The sequence below is a fragment of the Pantherophis guttatus genome, chromosome 3 (assembly GCF_059756535.1).
Source record: "Pantherophis guttatus breed Tessera chromosome 3, ASM5975653v1, whole genome shotgun sequence".
Classification (NCBI taxonomy): Eukaryota; Metazoa; Chordata; class Lepidosauria; order Squamata; family Colubridae; genus Pantherophis; species Pantherophis guttatus.
The window spans coordinates 49,946,301-49,970,208 of record NC_142065.1 but is presented as its reverse complement, the minus strand read 5'-3'; the positions used below and the strand labels follow the sequence as shown (position 1 = coordinate 49,970,208).

At 34.6% G+C, this 23,908-nt stretch overlaps 1 protein-coding gene across 26 annotated transcripts in view; it reads left to right on the top strand.

Moving 5' to 3' along the window:
• The window catches only part of ANKS1A (ankyrin repeat and sterile alpha motif domain containing 1A), a 128,999-nt gene extending 105,103 nt beyond the window's left edge, over nt 1-23,896 (top strand). For 11 of the 26 annotated variants that reach the window (XM_034414607.3, XM_087891034.1, XM_034414599.3 and 8 more), the window contains 11 exons: nt 7,157-7,255; nt 10,104-10,253; nt 10,412-10,519; nt 10,894-11,058; nt 12,114-12,239; nt 12,634-12,705; nt 14,006-14,092; nt 14,794-14,931; nt 17,292-17,462; nt 19,014-19,112; nt 19,707-19,964. In XM_034414607.3, the coding sequence (XP_034270498.2) occupies nt 7,157-7,255; nt 10,104-10,253; nt 10,412-10,519; nt 10,894-11,058; nt 12,114-12,239; nt 12,634-12,705; nt 14,006-14,092; nt 14,794-14,931; nt 17,292-17,462; nt 19,014-19,112; nt 19,707-19,826 (1,335 nt within the window). In that variant the 3' untranslated portion in view covers nt 19,827-19,964. Of the gene's footprint in view, nt 1-7,156; nt 7,256-10,103; nt 10,254-10,411; nt 10,520-10,893; nt 11,059-12,113; nt 12,240-12,633; nt 12,706-14,005; nt 14,093-14,793; nt 14,932-17,291; nt 17,463-19,013; nt 19,113-19,706; nt 19,965-21,331 lie in introns of those variants that run through there. The other 15 variants (XM_087891040.1, XM_087891039.1, XM_034414601.3 and 12 more) reach the window with 3 other exon arrangements.
• Nucleotides 23,897-23,908: the final 12 nt, after the last annotated feature.

The following is a 23,908-nucleotide window of genomic DNA, read 5'->3' as shown; positions in this document are numbered from 1 at the left end:
TATAAATATTCTTTTTTTAATTAGTCCTAGATTAGGAATAGGAAATGCCCCGTTCTCTTAAGAAATCCAGCTGTGAACTTTCAATACTTGGCTGACAATTTTGATTCCTGTGCACAGGAATGTGAGAATGCACCAATTCAATTTAGTTACTTTAGCCCTCTCTTTTTTCTTAAATAAAAAAATGTTGAAAATTCTAATTGATGAATATCTACTTTTCAGATATTTAAAGTAGAACTAAATATAAATGAAGAATTACACAAACCCAACCTTGGATTTTCTACTTACTTTCATGTCCTTGGGGTTCTTCCTTGCATGAATCATGGGCATGGATCCCAACTGCCCATATTAGAGACATTTATTATAGATGCTACTGTTGACCAAAGTGTTCATTCTCAATATTGTTAATAAATTTCATCAAAGAACCATAATATCTTTTTAAAATAATTTATATTGAACCATAATTAAGAAATATTAAGTATTTTATGGACTGGGTACCTTAAGTTAAACTGGGGGAAATGTTCTAGAAAGTTATGGTCCCTTGTTTCATATTTTGTCAATCTAATTTTTCAAGGTTTTGTTAGTGAATTTAGAGTTATATAATTCTAAAGGATTGGCACAAAGGAGTTACATTAAATCTCACTGATATATAAGGTAACTAAGTACATTGAGTAATGATTTTCATTTTGCCAGATGGCTATTAAGCTAATTGCTTCAGCCATAATATAAATTAAGTTAGGTTCTTTTCATAGAATGATAAAACATAATATTTTTTTTTGTCGTTGTAGATAAGATTGCCTAAAATATATGTATATTTTGTTCTTAATGTTGAGAAATTTCTAACTATATCAACATAGTCAGCAGGATTTTTTTTTTTTTAGATTTACAAGAAAAATCAGAAAGGAATTCTTGAAATATTCTGCTTTATGTTGAGATTAAAATAGATTACTTTCCACTGCTAATCATTCCAATGATAATTTTCAAAAACTGGAAAATAAATTAGAAACAGTTTTGATTCCAACAAGATTAAAATCAAAAATAATACTTGGTAAGAGGATTGGGTAAAATGCATTTTGCATAATACTCTGTAAATATTGCATATCATGAACCTTACGGTTTCCTGATAGATGTAACCAAATTGAGAGTGATGTTTCTAGAGCAATTCCTGCGTTTCTTAACATGAAACATAACCTGTTAATAGTCCTTGGTTTGATCTTAAAGAGTAATGAATAGGTTAAATCATTCACGGTCCATTTAAATTAGGCAATTCATATAATAAGTGGGAAAATTAAATTCTGGTGTCAGCTGCCCTTTTCTTTTCTCAATGCTAGGGAAGAATTATGGTTTTTATAAACAGATTAAGACAACCATGGTTTTTGTAATATACCACATTCCTCCCCCTTTCATGGATAACATTGGTAACAAATGTATTGGGAAAAAGAAGGAAATATCTCGCTAAGCCCCTATTTGTTGTATAAAATGCAGACACTATGAGGCTAGTGAAAGGCTAATTCAGATGTTGTATTGGGTAGAAACAATTCATCAAATTGTAGTCATAGAATGAACTGTAAATTATATTTGTCATTTCAGTCTGGTATTTTACCAGTTTACTTAGCCAATCTATCACTCAGTGCAGGCTTATAAACAACTTTTTATTTCCACCAATGGAACATCTAATGCTGGTCCTAAAGGTATTGGGATAGTAAAAGAATCCAGAATCCATTAAAAGAATGCACATTCCATCTGTGCAACTCTGATTTTCAGCTTTCACAATAGAATATACTGTGTGGGCAGTGGTTGATCTGAGGATTTACATAGCTATAAATTTTAATCTCCTGGTTGAACTCTTGCAATGCATTTTACATGGGGTTTCCTTGAAAGACCATTCAGAAATAGAGTAAGTACAAAATGCAGTGGCTTATGGGTAATTGGTGCCAGATGCCACAAACATGTTACACCTGTGCTTGCAATGGTTGCCATAATTTTCCAGTGCAATTCAAAGTTTAACCAAAAAGCCCTAAATGCCTGGGTGTCAAGATACTTTCAGGACACCCACTCCAAGCAGAATCCAGGCAACAGCTTGGATGAAAAATATTGGCATTTCAGTAAAGGAGAATAATTGTAGCTAAAGGTTGAAATGATGGGTCTTGGGTGCTCTCTGAGCTTCATAGATTTTATGCAGACATTTCATTACCTAAAGTAGATAACTTCAACAATGCTAGTAAGGAGTGGTGTTTTCTCTCAGTTTATATTCTAGTGGTTTGCCCTGTCAGTGTTAATGGGAGTGGCCTTGGATGTTTTACTGCCCCAATATAATACCAATGGCAGTTGGTTGAGCCATTTACTGTTAACATGATGAGCAGTTTCTTGTTTGGGGTATTATTTGCTTCTTGATTGATGGTCTGATCTTAATTTTGGAGTTAATCTATGCTCATTTGGGCATAAAAACACTTCCCTACCAGAAATCAACACCCAGATGTATTGTATAATGAGGTATGGAGATAGCTTCAAATGTCATAATCCAATATTAGCATTGCCTTATTCAACCATGCCTGCAAAAAAGCTTCTCTAAAAGTTATTGTAATGACAAATTCAAAAATTGAAACATTTTATATAATACAGTATGCTACCACATAGGTCTTCTTCATATAAAACTTAGCAACCGGGTTGCATTTATAGCTGGTTCCAGCATCCTGTATTCACATGACTATGATTTGTGACATTTTTCTGTCAGAAAACGGCAAAAAAAACCTGCCCATTGAATACGCTGGATTTGCCTTAAGTGTGGTTCATTTAAAGACCATGTGGTTTGCTTAATGACAGGTGTCTCAATAAAAATTGAGTCATTTCATGTGACCCATTTAACGACCACCCAGACTTCCAAACAAAAGTTCAGGCCCAGTTGTGGTCATTAAATGAAGACTATTTATAATACAGTTGGAGCTGGTTAACTTTTTTGCAGTTATCTGTTTTATTGTTTTCCTTGTTTTATTTTCCACCTTTTTCCTGAAAATGCTCTGCTTACTAATTCTGGATTACTCTACTAATGCTGATATATATAGAATATGTATAAATATGTATTTTCTTTTGTTGATTAAACATAATATGCTTATAAAATTTTAATATAAATGTTCAAAACAATCAAAATTATAAAAATGGAAGAATTGATTAATATAACATCTATTCTAAAGCTTATGTGAAATATTATATTTAGAATATAATGTTCAAAAAATAAGCTATATATAGTTTGATATTAGATAGCTAAAATAAATCTTTTTATCTTTTAAAAATACATATATAGTTGCAATATTTTCTGTGGATAACATATAACCTTATATATGTACTAATTTTTAAGTTGTTGATGTTTACCAAAAGAAGGACAAAGGAGAGGGCATGAAGGATATAAGATGGCCTAACTTTTACACGTGCGAATTTCTTTTAAGATTTCAGTATGGGCCAAGACAACCAAAGTTTGGATACGCAAAGCCGAGTACCATCAACTATTGCGTTAATAATGAATTTCATATTTTTATATTCACTATCTGCATGATTCAACTATTAGGAAAAATCAATAACTTTTTTTCTGTGTTCATTATAGTATTCCCTTAAATCCATTGTTACAGCTGTCATGAGAAGTACTTGTTTAGTTTGGTTTTCCTGGGTTTGTTTAATTTGATAAATTGTTTCTGAGAAGGTTGGATAGGAAACAAAACACTATAGGTAATACTTTAGCTTGTCTTCACTGAAGATGGGCCAATACTAATTTTAACAGAAGTGTTCCTAGCTGTATAGCTAAAGGAATGTGTTTTCCCTCCTGCTGTTCTGACAGATGACTAGCCAGTGGTGTGTAAAATGCTAAATGGCTTTCCATTTTACCTTTCAAAGTGAATCATATTTCCAAGTGAGGACTTCCACCATTCACAAAACCAGCTAATAACTATAGCGTGCATTACTTCCTTAGGCCAAATAGATGCAGCAAAAATTTTCTCATTCCTAAGCAATTTGTAATACAAAAAGCATTGTTACATACATTTTTTTTCTAATTAAATTGAAGTTAGTTTTGAGGGATAAATACATCCAACTAAAATTTCAGATAGCAATGAGTGAGATGGGCACTCTTCAGAAATGATTTGGACAAACTGCCTTTGGTGTTACATGAATTCAACTCCTCTCTGCTATTCATTAAATTAGCCTCTTCTTTTTCCAGGCTTCTATGAAATCCTGAACAAAAGGGATAGCTTTTTAAAGAAAATTTCATTTTAATGTTTCCAGACTTATATGGAAGCCTGAAAAAAATAAAGGCTGCTTTAATGAACATAAAGAAAATGCTCAGATGAACCTGAAGCACTTCTTTGAGTCATTTTCAAAGCATGTACATCACTAGAATCCAGACTATCTCCCAATTATACCAACAAGCAATAACTATAATTTTAAAAGTCATCACTCTGTTCTTCTCTATTACCTACTGAATATGCCCAGAAAAAATTATAGAAACTGCAGAGAAAAATTAGTACAGATTTTTGTAAAGGGAACATTTTCACAACATTTTATATCAGCCTTAGTTGAAGCCATAGAGATGTTGATTAATTGAGGTAACTGTATTTTTATAAACTGTTTAGCAAAATATCTTGCTGAAGCTTCCTTTTAAAAATAATTATAGTAGAAGAGTATGCTAGCTTTGCTGTTGGCAAAAATACAGGAAATGAATGCTGTGTCAATGATATAGCTAGCTGAATAATAAACAGGGTTATATGACAGATCCAACCTTTATTCCTCACTTTTTCTAGACAGTGTTTGGAGCAAAAAAGTTGCCCAGACATGAATAAACACTACATTCAAAGCTTTATTCCAAGCAGAAATCAAATGGAGAGTATCTAGGGATTTATTGAAAGATGTCCTTTCCTGCTCTGGGAAATGTTCGCAGGAAGACATTGAGCACTTCCTGTGTCTTCAAGTAGATGGCAAAGAATCAAGGTTTAGCCCCAAAGACTTCTTTGAATAATCCAGTTTGGGAAATATATTCTTAAGAAAGCAGATTCATAAGTGCTTCCTGGCTGTCTGTGACTGTATGAGAGGCTTCAGTGAACCAATTTTAAGCACCATGTGGAAGTAACAGCCAACACCAATAGCCAAATGGGTGCAACATACATAATACATACATACATACAGTACAACAATACACAGTAAAAAGTAGTAATAATAATGCAGTTCAGTTAAAAGTTACAATTAATCACAATAATGATTACTTTGTTTTCATGTTGTTTCAAAAGCAAATGCTTGTTTCCAAAACAAAGTTATATTTTGGTCCTTGGCCTGTGCCAAGAAGATTCTTCCCTACCCCTTAGGATTCCTGTGCTCTGCTTAATGGCTAGCACATTCTTTCAATGGCCACACCAGGGAGAGCAGAGAGTGCCGGTCATTAAGCAAGGCTTAACACTTAACAGTTTAACAGATTAACACTTAACAGCTGTCACAACATGCAACCAGCAGTCTCCATTACGGTTGTATCTTGAGGACTACCTGTAATGATTCTTGCATCTAACAATAAAAGATCTGATACACCTCTGATGTGAAATGATCCATTCCAAAAGATTTATTTTTACAGTTTGCCAGAATGTCAGTGTTAAATCTTGATATTTCTACTCCATCAAAATCTAGTTTCTTTTGGTTCACAACTCTGACATTCCATATGCTAGTACAGTGATTCTCAACCCATGGCCCACAGATCCCTGGGCCCCCCCGCAATGTCATCACAAGGGGTCAGCGAAGGCTTGAAGAAATGTTATGATTTAAATCTTGTGTTAAGTCTTGGGGGTCTGTGGCCATGGTCTGTGGCCGTAAAAGGTTTTTAAAGGAGGTCTTGGTGTATAAAAGGTTGAGAACAACTGTACTAGTATCCTTGCAGCATTGAACTTTCCTTTTTCTCTGACCATATATACTACAGGGACAGATTCCATCCATCTCACATGCTGTGTCTTCTCTTATTTGATGTAGGAAGCTCAGCAAAATTATTTGATCCCATGCCAGGCCATGGAAGCATGCCACTTCTTTTTGCATCCACAATGAGAGTCAAATTAAAGCTATCCATTTCACGACATTTTCTCTAATTAAAATCACATAAAGTATAATAATGGATTTTTTTTCTCTTAGGAAAATTAAATATGCATATTTATTTTTTTTAAAGGCACAAATAGCAACTGGGGAAATTTGAATCGGGACAACATTGGGAAAGCCTCATCAATCCTCGCAACTGCTATATGTAGAAATGTAGAGGGTGGAGAAACATTAAAGTCTATTTTGGACATATGATTAAAAGTTTTCCTATTGGTTCCCCAGGTTCTTTACACATTATTTCAACAAATCATGTTATTTTATTTATTTGTTACATAATACTTTTTCCTTCTCCTACTTTCCCTGCAACAACCTGTGAGATGGGTTGGGCTGAGCGAATGACTGGCCTAAAGTAATCCACCACCTAGCTTTCATGCCTAAGACAGGACTAGAATTCAGTGTCTCCTGGTTTCTAGTCTTAACCACTAAACCAAACTGGCTCTCTTATAATTTCTTTATAATTTCCTATTTGTCAAAATAAATATTTAATACTGAGCCAAGGAATGGTAAGTCTGGACTGATTCTTTTCCTGTGTTTATCCCAGTTTTAATATATTGTTTATTACATAATCTCTTATAAACTGTTTCTCTTTGTGTCAGTCCAAAGATATTTGTGCAGATCACTATGGTTATGCTTCTATAAAAGAGAAACCAAATAATAAACCCTATAATTCAGGATAGGCAACTGGTTGATAATGCATATCCTAAAGTTTCAAGCTGGAGTACTACAGTGTTTCTTAAACTTGGCAACTTAGAATTTGTGACTTCATATCTTAAAGTAGTAGGTTGAGAAGAGGGTAAAATTTAACCCTCTTTTTTTATTAGACTATGTAAGATTTGTTGTATGTCTCTGTCATTTAATACCTTATTTTCAAATTTTACTGGTATTATCTGGAATAGAATATTAAGAATGTTCATTGTTATGGCTGCACTTTTAAGGTTTTTGCGAAGTTGAATTCTATGTTTCATAGTAAGTCTTGCAGAAGACTTATTTATTGGTCTTAAGCAGAATTTTATTTCTAACTATGTCTTTTTCTTATTCTCTGTAGGGATGTAATGTTATGGAAGATCAGGATCTTCGGGAAATTGGTATTAATGATCCACAACACCGCAGAAAACTTCTCCAAGCAGCACGTTCCCTTCCTAAGGTTAAAATAGTCGATGTTTATATACAGAACAAAATGTTTTAATGTCAGTGTAATGATGGATAGAAAAGCAAGGCATTTCTTAAAGATTAAAATAGAGTTTATTTTGGTCACAGACTAGATTTGAAAATAAAACACATTAAAAAAGGAACAAAACTCCCAAATGGAAAAAGTTTAATTAATGTTTAATGTTTAAATACTTAAATTAAGTTAAATACTTAAACTTTTAAGTAAATTTGAGATTGTGACAGGTGCAGGGCAACTGCAGACTTCAGGCTGTTTTCATATAGGCTTCAGCCTAATGACAGCAACAGCTGTCTGTTGCTACCCAGGATCATTCTGAGCTTCATGCATAGATGGGAACTTTGAACTGTTTTTCTCCAATGTCACTATAACACTATGGTAACCTGTTTATTCAATACTGTCACTTTTGAGAAAGCATAAAAGAACTTTCATGTAGGTCAAATTGTACAGTATTGTGGAGATAAATGTTTCCCCTGTCCAGTCATGTCCAACTCTAGGGTGTGGTGTCCATCTGCATTTCCTAGCTGAGGGAGTTGTCTGAAGACACTTCCATGGTCATGTGGCTGGCATGACTACATACTGAGGTTCAATTATTTTCTCACCGAAGTGTTACCTATTTATCTATTCAGATTTGCATGTTTTTGAACTGCTAGACTGGCAGAATTTGGGGCAAGAATGGAAACTCACCCCATTACACAATGCTTGGGTCTTGAACTGCCAACTTTTTGGTCGACAGCATGTTAACTGTTGTAGCAAAGCATCAGATGACCATGCTGAATATTTCTCTGATTGAATTGTTGGGAATTGCCAAGTTATACCTATTCATTAAGGGCCATTGGAAATGTTTCTCATATATGGAATAGATTGAAATAATATATTTCCAAGAGATGAGTGCTGGCAAGTTTTACCAGTCATAAACGGGATTTTTCTCTTGATTTTTGAATTTCTCCCTAAATGATTTCTCACTAAATAGCAGATGTGATTTTTGTACCCTGGGCATGAAGTCAGATTTATATAGCTAGGCTATACATAATCTGGGAAAGATAGTAAAAGCCAGTCTCCTTGAGGGGATAGGTCAGCACTTTGTAGAATTAAAGACAGTGTTCTATAATAATCTGGGAATAGCTAGCAAATTAGTACAGTATAATAGCTAAATCATCTTTCCAAGAAAACATAGGGAAGTTTAAAGGCACGATCTGATTTTTACCAGTTGTGCTGTATATACATTGGTTTCCACAAGGCAGGATTTGGGAGAAAACAAAAAACCATCTATTCAGTGTAAAATCCTAAAGAGTTTGTCATGTAACTTCCTTCTTAAATCAAAGCCTTTTTGAGACAGTAAACCTGGAGTAAACTGGAGAATCAAATAGGTTCTTATACAACTCTACATACAGCTTATGGAATTAATGGATACAATGAAAAGTTGTTGCTGCTTAAAAGGTATATTTTGAAAATAATGCATAAATAAGAGATAGGACAAATCATATCAGACCCTCTTAACATTAGTTTTCTATTGTAGGGATTTTGTTCATAACATAATTAGAACAGGAATGCATGGCCATAGACAATCACATGAAAAGGAAAACTGCTGGAAGCTAAAACTGTGTCTCTATGTGTATATTTCCTGAATGGCTGCAGCAGCTGGCATTAAGTGAGCTGGAAAACAGGGCATTTTCAAACATAGCTTGCCTAGAAGACTGGCAGAAAATAGTATAAGAAGTAATTACCCCACCCCACACACTTAAATTTCTCATGTTTTGCAGTTATCCTTTCCTCCAATATTTATGTAGATCCAAATTTTCAAAGCAACATACAATGGTATCAGATTTGGGAACATGGCAATTCATGTGAAGAATTTATGATCCAGATTTTCCTTTAGAGCCTAAAAAAATTGCTTCTTCTTTCAGCAATTTTAGACATCTTCCTGGTCTTTAGGCAGTAGTAAAGTGTATTGTATTATTGCACAAATCTGCTTGTTTTTCTTGAATTTCAGAAGGCTATAGTTAATAAAAGGAAATGCAGCTGCATTCAGTTCCAAAGATGTAATATCTCAATTTTAACCACTTTGATGAAGAAGAGATTGTGTGTGGGGGGGGGGGAGAGAGAGAGGGAGAGAAAGAAAGAAAGATTGATTGTGAGTTTCTTTGGTCCAATAGATTATTCAATATGTATATCCTCCAAGTCTATTTTTACTCCAGAGTTAAAAGCAATTGTTACAACCATCACAACTATTGTGAAACAATATTAACATTATCTAATTTCTTTTCCATTCACACTTTAGGGGGCACTATTGTACCATACCCACACTAGGAGTCGCCAGGCTCTACTCCCATGGGGCTGTTAGGAAATATGACTGCAGATCTTCCCCTTTCTATTTATCGCCTAAAATCGATTTGACTTCAGGTTGTTAAGGGAATTGTGTGACTAACTAAATGGTGTATGACACTGATTGCTCTTTTTCTATATAAAAAAAAAGCACTGTAGAGAGATTTTGAACAGAAGAATATGTGTACGTGCTGTCTGATGCAAAAGCTATTTGGGTAGCATCTTGGAACTGAAAATGAACATACTGGCAAAACATTAAACCTCTTCCCAACAATTTTGCCTTCCAAAACTGATACTCTTTATGGAAAAGAAGAAGAGCCACTAAGATCCAATTAAAGTAAATCATTTGCCCAATGATTTATTTCCACTTAGTACAAATTATTTATATCTTTTGTTCAAAAAGCCTTGCATAGTTGAGTGCAATCTAACAGTCACATTGAAATATCTAAAATGCTTTAAGGGTTGTTCAGTTATAATGCTCTACTCTTTGTCTTCTTCACAGGTGAAATCTCTAGGCTATGATGGAACTCAACCTTCAGTTCCTGCATGGCTTGATTCCTTGGGGCTTCAAGATTACATTCAGTCATTTCTGTCGAGTGGCTATAGTTCTATAGACTCAGTGAAAAACCTCTGGGAGCTAGAATTAGTAAATGTAAGTCGATATTTAATTGAATTCCAGTTCAGATCAAAATTTGGACATTCACTGTGTTAGGATAAACTTTAGCATTATAACTGTTCGAGGGAAAGGATGGAGAGCCATGTATGATAATCTTTTGTAACAGTATATGCTGACTTTGTCCGTCTCTGCAGGTACTCAAAGTGAATCTTCTTGGCCACCGTAAACGTATTATAGCCTCTCTGGCAGACAGACCTTATGAGGAACCCCCACAGAAGCCACCAAGGTTCTCTCAGTTAAGAGTGAGTTTTCATGTTTCAGTGTCTGCTCAGTAATAATTTAGAGAACTGTGAAGAATAGTACCATAGTTGGGTTTATGAGTCTTATTACTCATTCAGATTCTTTCTTTTTTTTTTAACTAAGGAAGGTCTACAAAATAAATATATTTTCCTTAAAAACATCTCACTAAAAGTGGAATTCAAAGTGCTAAATTTGATATATGAAACTTTATGTGGTTTGGAACCAAGGTAATTCCAGGATTGCTCACTTCAGGGGTCCCCAACCCCGGGGTCGTGGCTCACTACCAGGCCACGGCCTATTTGAAATTATACAAAAGACTTTGAAAATAATCAACAAAACAACTCTTGTTTAAAAATGTCAATTTTTTGAATTTCAGTGCCAGGATTTGATATCCCAGACATCTTCACCTCTGAGCCAGAGTGACTCCTGCACAGGGAGGTCTGCAGACCTCCTGCTGCCTTTGGAAGATGCTGGGAAGAAGAGGCATGAGAACATCCATGATATTGCATCTTATCCAAGAGCAGAGAAGTTTAGGACACAGGTCAGAAGAATCTGAGCCCTTTAAATCATTTTGATAATTTATCTTTGGAGAGTATTGTATACTTTAAGAAGTAGCAGAAAACCAAAAATAGTTATACTACAGAGCAACAACCTTCATAGAAAAAGTGCCCAGTCTTGCAGTATCTGTATCAGTTTCTCTGGCTGGAGAATGTGGCTATAACAACAAGATATACACTGTAAAAACAAGAGCAGTAATCTGTGTGTATTTCCAAAAAGGATGTTTGGGGAGGGGAATGAATAGTTCTGAATATTTTCTTGACAGTGTCTGGGGATGGGAATGATTGATTCTTTCCTCCTTCATTGAAGTAGCCAATTAACTCAAGTCAGTTTCTGTCTCCATATCTTGTATTGTTTGGCACTGGCACTATGCCTAGAGGCAATTATAGTTCATCAAAAGGACCAAGTATTATGTGATCACAGGGTTGATAATTATACAGATGAATGTATGTTTTAGTTAGACAACAGTTGCTAAAAGTAGCAGTTGTTAAAAAGTTGTTACAGTAAATTGTGACCACAGTTTATCAAATTATCCTATCTCAGTCCATTCTGTAAAGCAATGGAATAGGACTTTTAACAATTCCTTCCATAGGACATATACAGCACCAGCTAAGTCAGTAGTTACACTTTTTATTTATTTATTTTTTTATAAATTTTATTGGCCCTACAATTTACCACAGGATAACTCTGGTTGGAATTTTCATCCATAGCCTAAAACTTTGAAAAATTTAAGAATTTCACAAAGTAACATCATACTTATCTTCATTGAAGTGTTTGAAATCCTGATTTTTCACTAAGCCTTTAAGTAACAATTTTTATTTAAACATTTTAATGTGATTATTTTATATACTTTTTGCATAGTTGTAGATATTTTTATACATAAACAGATGTGTGTGTGTGTAGTTATATATAGATACACATGACTTGAAATAGATGTAATCTATTTGCAATCTGTGTAGCTAGTTTCTTTATTAATTAGTTCCTAATGAAAAGTTTTGATTTGAGCAGTTTTGATTTGAACAGGTATTTCTGTTGTAGGAGGAACATCGCGAATCGAAGCTTACACTAAGACCTCCTAGTCTGGCAACTCCCTATGCTCCCGTCCAGCACTGGCAACATCAGCCAGAGAAACTTATATTTGAGTCCTGTGAGTATGAAGCCAATGTAAGTATATTCTTGATTTTTGTACCATGTGGCATCATTTTGAGGTCCTCATAAATGTTTACTGATTGCTACTTAGTTTAGTCAAGTTAGGTTTACTAAGCATACAAAGTTAATCTCAGTTGATGTGGCAGAATCTCCAGCTAGAGTAGAGGGGGAAATGAAGAAGCGGTTTAACATGGAGCCTCCATGAGGGGACGTGACAGAGGCCAGCTATTGAAGCCCTTATCTGCCTGTTCCCAAAAGAATGCAGTTAGTCTGGCAAGATTCTTCTAAACAGAGGAATAACAATAAACTACTATGGCCTACTCATGGAGTTGTTCTGTTTCCTTGTACTGACCTTATATGTACAAATAATTATATTACCAAGTACTTACTATTTTCCTGCTTTAAACAGTATCTAGGGTCCATGTTAATCAAAGATCTTCGAGGAACAGAATCTACACAGGATGCCTGTGCAAAAATGAGGGTAGGTATGCAATTTATAAAAATTCTTTTGATACCAAGGGAAAAATAAAATATGTAATATGTGACTCCATAATTGAAGATTCTGCTCAAGCTGTAGACTAAACTTATTAAATTCAAATACTATTTTAGTTTCATTATCCTGAGCTACCATTTGGTCATACTGTTTAACAGATTCAGGATAAACTTTTAAAGTATTTTGAAGTCTCTTTTCAAGCTCTGGTCACTTGTGACATTTTTTTAAAAACCCAAATTGTAACAATTGTGTTCCAGTAGCAATAAAGATCTTCAAATACAGATTATGAATCATTTGGTGCAGATCCTCAGATCTGTAACTTGACTCCTCTCAAGATTATCCAGACTACATTTTTAAGGGCTTTATTGCAAGTTCCTGGCATATTGCAACTCCATTAAGACCAGACTCTGTTTTAATTTCTATAGAAGTGTGCATGAAGTGCTGCCAACTTAAAATGTTGGCATAAATATTCTTTGGAAGCTTCCTAGTCCCCTTGATTGTACAAGTTGATTTTTCAACAATATGGTTGGTAGAGAATAATTTCAAAAAATTTGCAGTATTTCTGACCAGTATCTTTGAGTTGAAATAGCAAATATTTGACATGATTTGCAAAATGATTTAAATTCTAGTTTCATCTGAATTACAGAGGGCTTGTATGAAAAATCTTTTTCAATCGCCACTTCGCTAATATTTTATTTCTGTCTCACAAGAGACTTGTAGTTTAGCCATTGTTGATATTTTTCTTCATTTCTGCTGCGAGATTTAACAGCATCTTCTTGCAAATGCCCTGATGGGGGAAGTTGAATCAGTACTTTGAATCAGTACTTTATGCTGTTTCTTTTATTTGACTTGTGCAAAGGTTTGATAGTGTTTTAATAATAAATAGTCATAGAAGTTCAGAGAAGGAAATTATTCTTTTTACCCTAGTCCACAGGTCAACTGCAATTTCTAAAAGAATTGCAATATTGTTAAATTGACATTGTTGTCTCTCATGATATACTAGAGTCTGTCACTCCATTTTAGTTTCTTTGTGTGTGTCAGTGTTCTTTGACTATATGTATATATTAATTTTCAGCATTTTTAACTCAATAATTCAAATTGTTTTCTTTTATTATGTAATATTTCATTGCATTCCAGATTTCAGAAACACAACTCTATAAAATAGCATTATTGCAAAATATCTAATTTATGAAAAAGTGAGAAAATTTGAAATTTTTTTTGCACATGACCTCCATTCTTGAGAAATTATTTAATCTGTGTCTACTATTTTTTTATCTCTTTTATAAAGAAATCAACTGAGCATATGAAGAAAACCCCAACAATAATATTATCTATTACTTATAAAGGAGTGAAGTTCATAGATGCTGCTAACAAGGTATGAAAATCCTTGCGTTTATGATTAGCATTCCGGCCTTAAGTGACAAATGATAGTGCTATAGTAGCATGAACATAATATTAATCTATTCTGCAAATCCTCAGGTCTGATCAGTAAAAAGACAAAGTATTCTGACAAATTGTAACTCGATGGGCAGCAATTAATTAATTTTTTGTAAAGATTGTCAGACTGATTTTAAGTGTTATCTCTTCTGACAGAGTTGCACAGCTGTAACTTGTCTGTTACACTTGCTATTAGACAACTCAAGCTAAAGCATTCTGATTCTACCCTGAAGCTTTGTCAATCATATGCAACCTCCACCTGTGCATATTGTGCCACAAAAAGGAGGCTTCAACTGTATATCTAGGTTACCTTAATAAAAGCTTGCAGGGCTGTAGTAAATGGTGTCAAAATAATGTTGTGTTGAAGTCCGAAGTCCAGTTCCGGGCCACTACACAATAAAATTGGTAACCCAGCCTCTTCTGAACACCTACAACATTTACAAGTGTAGCTTTGCAATGTAGACAATACTGAGCTATATGGATCAATAGTTTGTAGAAGGATTTCTACAAATTGCAGTGTGAGCAGTGTGTGATTTTTATGCAAGTACAAAGTAACACAATGAAACTTTGTTTTGTTAATATTTACTTATGCTAATTTCATTATACATATTGAGCAAAACAACCATTTGTATATGGCAGAATGTAATTGCTGAACATGAAATTCGGAACATCTCTTGTGCTGCCCAAGACCCTGAGGATCTCTGTACATTTGCCTATATCACTAAGGATTTGCAAACTAGTCACCACTACTGTCATGTCTTCAGTACCGTTGATGTAGTAAGTAATATACCAATCAGTACTTTGTTTATGGAGGCTTTGGATTCTGCTTAATGATGTTCATCTGTTAAGTCACTTGGCTGGAATGAAATTGTCTATGAACAGGAAGTAAATGCCAAGTGATAGAATGCAAGAATACAAGCAATATATATGGCCCTTCTCTTGAAATTGTCTCTGGATACGAAAGGACCAAGTGCACGTTGTGGGGCAAATATATTTTGTCACTACTTTCAAACAAAATATTTAAAAATAATGTTTGCAAGTAGTGACTGTTGTTAAATGAGGCGCCCACAACCATCTTGCTAAATGACCCCTACTCCTGCTCCCCAATGCAGTTGTTAAGTGACCAAGTGGGTCATTAAGTGGAACACTGGGTGCTTCACAAATGATGAAAAACCCTGCCTGCCTCACAGTGTCCTAGGTTCTATTCTACTGTACTATCAGTTTTTCGGCAATAAAAGCAGTACTGATTACATGTATATTGGGGGTAGGATTACTTTTTTCCCTGGGCTCCAATAAACCCCCTGAAGCTGTTTGCTTTGTGTATTTTTGGAGGAGCTCAAGGAAGTAGGAGGATAGTGAAGGAACAAATAAAACTGACTAAAGATTTCTAAAGCTGGTATATTATTATATTAATATATATATATTTATTATATATTATAATATATATTATATTATACTATCTCATATATTATATTATGTCATATTATATTTATTTACCATTTTTAAGAACCACCCATGTCCCTCACAGAGGGACTCTTATTTCTTCATGCAACATCAGTTCTTCCTTCCTACTCTGCTCACAAGGTAGGGGTGATCAGGATGCTCAGCAGTAGCTCCCTTTGGAACAGGAGACTGAATTTCAATATGGCCTATAAAAACACCCTCAGAAATAATATCTAATAATATTTTATCCAACCCTTTTAATTGAGCTGTATTGGAATTGATTGGCTGTTGAAAATCAATTTTGATGGTGCTTTTCATTCATATTGATCAAAAAATTCAAATCCGTAGTGCTCAGAGTAGACAGATATGATTTCTGTCCATAGGTATCCATTCTAAGCCACAGTACAAAATTAATGAGTGTGCAGTTCTTCACAATATAAGCTCCACCCTTCCATATTTGTTTCTTGATTTCTGATGCAAATACATGATTCATTGGGGCGGGGGAGGGGGGGGGCTTACAACAATATCACTTGCTTCCCATGTATACCTCCTCCCATATGTGGATATCTACATCTTCTATAAAAAATATCACCATATTCAGCAAATTGTATGCTGAAATGTAGATTGGTTCAACAGAATTGAACAGCTGACTTTAGGGACAGTAGGGTGCCTGCCAAACCTAACACATCACATATATGTCTTTCAGATTGATACCAGGAGAAATGCTGTTTAAGAACCTAGGCTGATACTTATTTTTCCTCATATAGAATTGTATAATAGCATATTGTGAAAGATTATATCCACACAAAAATTTCAGATTTCAGGAAAACCCTCTGCTGATCAGGCAACTCAGCTTGGATCGTCAGTCATTTAAAAGAAAAAAAAGTTTTTTTCTTTTAAATGGCTCTGATGATCCAAGCTCTGACGATCCCAGCTGAGTTGCCTGATTAGCAGAGGGTTTTTAAAAACCCTCTGACGATCAGGCAACTCAGCTGGGATCATCAGAGCCTTTTGAAAGCATTTTTTACATGATTTTACATGTAAAAAACAGTTTTAAAAGTAAAAAAAAAAGGCCACACCCACCCATTACCCCACCACCACCAAGCCACGCCCACAGAACCAGTAGTAACAAATTTTAGATTTCACCACTGGGTAAAACATATAGTATTCCTATATTGAAATAATATTGCAATACTTTCAATAACTCATTCTTTGAAGAGGATTTTACATGCACTTAATAGTTACTGAAAAGAGGAGCTTACTGTTAAATATCAAGGTTCAGCTGAAGTTAGCTGAAATTTGATATTAAAGGAATCAAATGTTATAGGGTGGCTAATTCCATAAGAGAACATTTAGTCAGTTTATTGGAAGTGTATCCCAAGTTCTTTGTTTCACTTTTAATAATAGAAGATTCACTGTAGAGCTTCAGGTTTAAGACCTACAATGTAGAGGATGTTCAGGATTAAGAAATTATTTTAGGTATTTATTATTGGCTGCTAATATGAAGGATCCACATGCTATGTATGTTTCTAACGTGTCTTACAAAAAAATTGGAGAAGAGCTCCAATTTTTTTGGTTCAATGAATATAATAAACTGATAATGAATGTCAGATTTAAAACCTAAATTCCCTAGTAAAATACAACAGATTTTCTGTATTTTAAATATTGTGCATCTTTTGTTTCTTTTTTCCAAGAATCTAACATATGAAATCATTCTGACATTGGGGCAAGCATTTGAAGTAGCCTACCAGTTGGCCCTTCAAGCTCAAAAATCAAAATCTCCAGCTATTTTGACTGCAGAAATGATAGAAACGAAATCTTCAAAACCAGTGCCTAAACCTCGAGTCAGCATGAGAAAGTCAGCAGTATGTATATTACATATTTCCTCCTTTGCTATAGAACTATGCAAGAACTTAAGTGATGTCTAAACTTACCTTCCCACGTCTATCTACTTTCTGTTCAAGACTATTATTTTTTTAAGCTTTTATTTCAGCAAATGCTCTAGAGCAGCAGCCCCCAACATTTTGAGCACCAGGGACCATTCCATGGAGGGCAGTTTTTCTGTGAACTAGAGGTACATGGTTTCATGCATGGCGTGGATTATGCGCTGATGGGGCTTCACTCGCTTGAGCTGCCCAATTCCTGGTGGGCTACGGCTTAGTGCCGCTCTGTGGCCTGGGTGTTGGGGACCCCTGTTCTAGAGCAAGGGCCCTCTGTGGTACTCAAGCTCTTTTGGTACTATCACAACTGAACATGTTTGAAAACCCACAATGTATTGTTCTTGGAAGGGGATTGTCTTAAAAAATGTAATATTAGAATTGGCACCTCCTCCCTATGTTTTGCAGCTTTTCAACTTCCAAAATATCTTGTCTGCCCCTTGACCACTCAAAGCTTTATGGGATAAAAGTATTTCTGTGCTTGAAACAATTTTGAGTTCAAGGTAGATTGTTCCAGCCCTTCTTTGCATTTTGAATTTAAAAGCCTATTTCAAGTTTGAAATCAGGTCCAGACTATTTGGGGATTTCAACTTCAAATTCAGATTCAAACTGGAAACATTTTAAATTTGAAATATTTATCCCACTTCTAAAAACGTTGCCTACTCTCCCATAGAGCTACTTCAGGTAAGTGAAAATAGACTATCAGTCATCAAACAATAGAAAGAATATAAATTACTGCAGAAGTTGAACATTATTCAAAGTATGTTTTAAAAGTAAACATAGCAAAAAAATCTCTCCGTGCAAATTGTGTTTTTTTCCTTTTTTTATTCTTACTTGATGCATATAATTTGAGAGCAGAGATAGGATCAGATTGTCCTTGGGTTCCTATATATTACCAATGTTGGCAGAATAGAAATGCTCTCTCTAAAAAGCATTATGTGGAAGAGTGACCTACTTGATCATTGGCATATTTTCTCATCTTGTGACCTGATAAGGTGGATTTATTAATCCAGTCTTAGTTTAATTTCTCACATTTTCTATTTCTCTACATGAAATTGCTAATTTGCAATAACATGGGAAGTTACAAAAATAGTAAACATTAAGTAAAATGTTGTCTTTATAATATCTGTGCTGTAAAGTTACACTTTTCTTCAGTTGCTGTTCCTCGGCACTCTACACTTCCCTTTAACATGAATCTATGTTCATTGCAAAAACTTCTTTGGCTTTTATGTTGGCAATATCTATGCTATGTCCTCAAGCTTCCCATTATCCAATAGGAACAACAAACACAGAACTAATGACACAACTAAATCCTATTTAGTTTCTATTGTTTAATATTCCAAGATTATCCCATTAATGGTCTTTGTTAAACTAACAAGAAAATAAATCTTCTGGAATTCTAATCCATAAGATTTCTTTCTTGGTTGCTGTCCTTCTTTCTTACCTTCTGTCTGTGTTTTGCTTACTCCCACTCCTCAGGTGCCGCTCCCTTCTGATAGTCGCTGTTGTTACTGTCATACCTGTACTACTCACCGTCCTTCCTACCTACCGCTGCAGTCTGTTAGTCCAGGAGCTAAGGTCTTTACCCTTCTTGCAGTCAAGTTTCTAGTTGTGAACCTGTTTAAGTACATCAGATCTCCTTCAGATTCCTTCGTTACTTAGCTTTGATGCTCTTTATTCCATTCTGGATTACAATTCCACTTTACATTATATAAGGCAGATTTTGAGAAGTGTGCAGTAAACAACATTTGGACTGATCAGATTCAGTTTGGCAGGGAAAAAAGTTCTGTTGCTAGAGAATAAACTATAAAAAATATGAATATGGTAGATCGTAGGAATGTTTTGCTTGAAAATCAGTTCTTTTTTTTTTTTTTACTGAAATGCAACTAGATCATAATTATGTTTGAACAAAATTTAACCTTTTTCATATTCTTAACTTGTTCATAATCTGAAATGAGCTGATTCTATTTTTGTTTTATGGAAATTGGATACCGATTATTCTGATGACTACATATATCCCATATTCAAGCATACATATTATGCTTAAATGCTAGAATAGTTATCTTCATTCCAAATCTGTGTGTCTCTGTCCATTGGTTTAAAATTGCACCTAATTTCTTACTTCCAAAGAAAACAGGTTGCCTGAAATGATCTTTCTTCTCTATTCTGTAGCTGGAGCAATCGGAAGAGGACCAAGACTCCCAGACCCATGCTGGTGTATCCTGGGTAGTTGAGCCTAAGCAGGATTCCAAGAGGACCCTCAGCACTAAGTATGAGACTACTATCTTCTGAAAACAAATCTACATCCAACCAATCTAACTGTGCCTTTCCAGTCTGATCTGCCTGCTGTTCTAAACCTTCCTTTTCCCCCATTGCTGGCACTAGGCATGGTGCCACCAGAGGCAGCAGGATAGGATTATCATAGACTAAACAGCTTTTTGTATCTGCTTTCTACTGAACACTGTGAATTCTCCTAAAGGAAACAAGGGTAACACACTGAGAGAGTCAGCTGTTTTTAGATGTCTTGAGAGATGGGAGAAATGAAGCCTGTGGGAGTTCAGTATATGGATTTGGGAAAATCAACTGATGTTTTTGATTTTCTCTTCATATTGACACTGTGAATATGGAGTGGATTAACACTCCATAGGGCTTTTCTGGTTAGGATTCTTGTTACTGGATGGTTCTACAACTTTGTTCTCTTGTGTACATACTGTTGTAATCTAGATTTATATCTCCATACTAAGACATGGCCACAACTGTTCCATGTAGCATTCTTTTACCTGTCATCTCAAAAGACACTAATTACTGTAATATTGTTTGCAAACCTCTTGCTCACCTGATTTCTAGCATGAATCCTGTTCACACACTCTACTGTTTCTGGATACTGGAATGTATGGTATAATGTAAAAGGCAACTTGGCGCCATGATTCCCTCAATTAAGCACTTTTTTCCTAGGAGTCAGACTTGATATAAATAATGTTAAACAGGAATGTTTCAGCTCTCCAAGTATTTCTGATCAGTCTGTGTAAGATTTACTGTTAGAGCTTTCTGTTCATGTTAAGCAATCCACTTACAATTAACTGATTAATCACATTTCCTAAACTTTAATTAGAGTGCATCTTACAAAGATACACACTAGTTGCTATAAATAAGGATCAGAGGCTGATAAAGTATAAGATCAAGGCAAATTGTAGGAAAAATGGATGGCATACTTATGTTGTATTAAACACAGTTAACAATTAGAAGAAAAGATATCCAGAGTTTCCAAAATATTTGTAATTCATCTTTCTCCAGGCAGGCCAGTAAATAGTATCTGAATTCTTATGTCTTTTCAATACAAATTTTATTAAGTTTTTAAACAAAAGAATGCAAAGGTAGATTGAATTTTAAATTACTGGCTTTTCACTGAATGCTTGTCTTCAAAGCAGCAAGCTTTGCTATTATTGCGGAATTAAATAGCCACTACTATTTTGGACAATAATTCCAAACATTCAATTTATTTTGTGAGATGGAATCTAAAATCATTTCTGTTCAGATGATGTCTGACATTTGTCTACTGTCCTTCAAAAAATTTGTTTTCACTAGTGATAATCCAGACACTTCATATTATTCAGAGACTGTAGAGTTACTGCGACTGAATGACCTTATGTAAATTACTATACATTTCTCACATCTGGGGTTTAGTCATTGACAATAGTATAAACTTCCCTTGGTTGCATTTTTTAATGTATAAAATCATTCAATCCCTAGCTTTCTTTTCATTAATATTGTCCCCATTTTGTTTGCCTTCTGCCAAGCTGAACTACAGACATCCACGTTTCTCCATGGAAATGTAGTAAATGAGCAGAGCTCTAAGAAGCAGTGAAATCCTGGAGGTACGAAGATCAACACCCGGCTCTGGGTTGTGTCCTTGGCTGCTCATTAAGGACTTCCAGAGTTGAGTGAAAAGAGTCCCAAGCCACAAGCTGATAAAAGCAATATGCATTTTTAGCAAAAGAACAGAAACTTCTGCAGTTAAAAGACTGATGCCATGAATTTTAGTTTGAAATGTTTTTGTTTCCTTTATATTGTGAAATCCTAAATTTCAGCATAGCATTGATGGAATTGAACAACAATAACTGCTAAAACAAAACATGAATATGCCTATCTTATAATATAGCTTTACAATATCTGAATATTAAATCATATATTCATACTTGACTTGGAATAGTAATAGGCAAATTCCCAACTTGATGCAATATTAAATTTATTTTGAGGTACTAGCACCTAGACTGAAATTTGTTCATTCTTAATAGTTACAGTAATAATTTAAAAGGGTATCTAACTTAAAAGAATCAGAGAAATTTAAATTCTTGACAGTTCTTGAACTATCCAGAAGCCTGGTATAAGTAAACATACTTAACTGTTTCACTGCAATACAGCTGTTTTGTGAAAGTATTTTTTTCCCTCCACACAATTTATAATAACTGGACTGTGATTTCTTGCATCTCAATCAAGTAATCTATTTTTTAAAATGTGATTGGATTGTACTCTGTGGTTTGAGATTTTTTAGAAGATTATTCACTGATTAGCACTTTTTATACTAGTTGATAATTTAAGAATGCTCATTTAAGTTCATAATTTAAGTATCTAATATAACAATTACGGAGTATAAAAAAGTGGAGATCATGGGCATTATGCTAAAACAATTTATTTCCTTAATTCCACTTAATTCAACAATGACTGCTTCAGATAGAAGCTGAACTAGAAAATGGGTTATCTTAAGCATTCACAATCTTGCACTGGCTTCAGTTCTGACTGTGATAAGTATTTCTATCCTATCCAAGAAAAAGATGAGGAAGTACAAATAATGCTTTGGTGGATATGATATTTTGCTCTACCCTGTCACTGTGTTAATGATTTTCTTCAATTTTTGTTACTGCTGTATCATTAAGATGTAATTTAGTCTTACTCTATTTGGTTAAAAAATAGGAGGAAAAAGTATCCTTATCCCAAATAGTTGGATTTGGGAATAATTCACAGATGAATTTCTTGAAACATAACATTCCTTTATATGCATATGTAAATGATATGCTGGTGTTGGTATAAATATTACTGTAGCAGTAAGTCTGTTCTTAAAGAATGCAAATTGCATTTTTGCTAAGGAGGATAGGATAGTTAGCCTTAGAACATATTGACAAAAATGATGAAAGCTTCCAACTTGCTTCTTCCAGTAATTTGGTGCTTCCTTTCTGAGTTTACATGGACATAGCAATATCCATGGGTGCATCTCCTGATTAAGCATTCCTGTTAAGAAGGCAATTCAAGCCATTTTGGACTTGAGTTTTCCTATGATTTTAGCTGTTTCTAGACTCCAAAGTATTTGAGACTTTTGTCTCTCTGTGATGTTTTGTAGCACACAGAGAAGAATACCATCTATTGCTGGCACTTAATCTGTTTATTGGCCCTTTAAAATACTACACTTACTGTAAGTATTCAATTGGTTCTGAAATAACATCTCCCTGTGCTGCTTTTGCTAGAACGCCTTTTCAAAAAAGATAACCTAAAATTATAGGCTTATTTTTACTTCATTTGAGTCCAAGATGAGAACATTTTATAAATGCTATGATGGATGAGCTTCTGCTTATCTTTTGAATGGAAAATCCGTTTATGAAAATCTCCCGTAGGATTTTTTGTTTTATATTTTTACACACTAGTATCAGCTCGCAGAAACTGGCCTTTAGACTTTCTTAGCTTGTGAGAGAAATTCTGAATTTGAGGTACATGACAATCTAGCCAGCCTTCTTTGGGAAAGAATTCTAAAGCAGCTTCAAGCGGTGAGCTGTGCTGTTCTTGCAGACAGGTATCTAATGATACCTCACTTTTTCAATACCTTCTTTGCCTGTGAAAATAAAAATGCTGGGTGATATTTCACTCCTTCACTGCCTCTGTTTGCATGATCAGTATGAATGTCTATCGGCAGGATTTTCTGCTGTGCTTGCTTCTGAAGAAGGCAGGCAGATTCTTCGTAATAGGCAGTTTGAATATCAACACTTTTATGCTAATTGTGATGTATGGCAGTGGGACTGATTTGTAATAAAATGTTATTTAATCTGTCTTTGTATTTTGATACTTGAACTATTTCCTTTTTATTTTCTGTATATAAAAATTATTCTGTCTCTCTGTCTCTCTCTCTCTCTCTCTCTCTCTCTCTCTTTTTGTGGTACCAAACATAACCAATCTGTGCAACAACATAGACTGACCTCACTACAACAAGGCGAGACTGTAAATATTTCTGAGCTTCCAGCAGTCGTTTTGTTGTTTGTTTTTCATAACTGTATGAGTTAGAACTGAGTAAATTAATAAAATTAGACATCTCTGTATGGGTTGTTGTG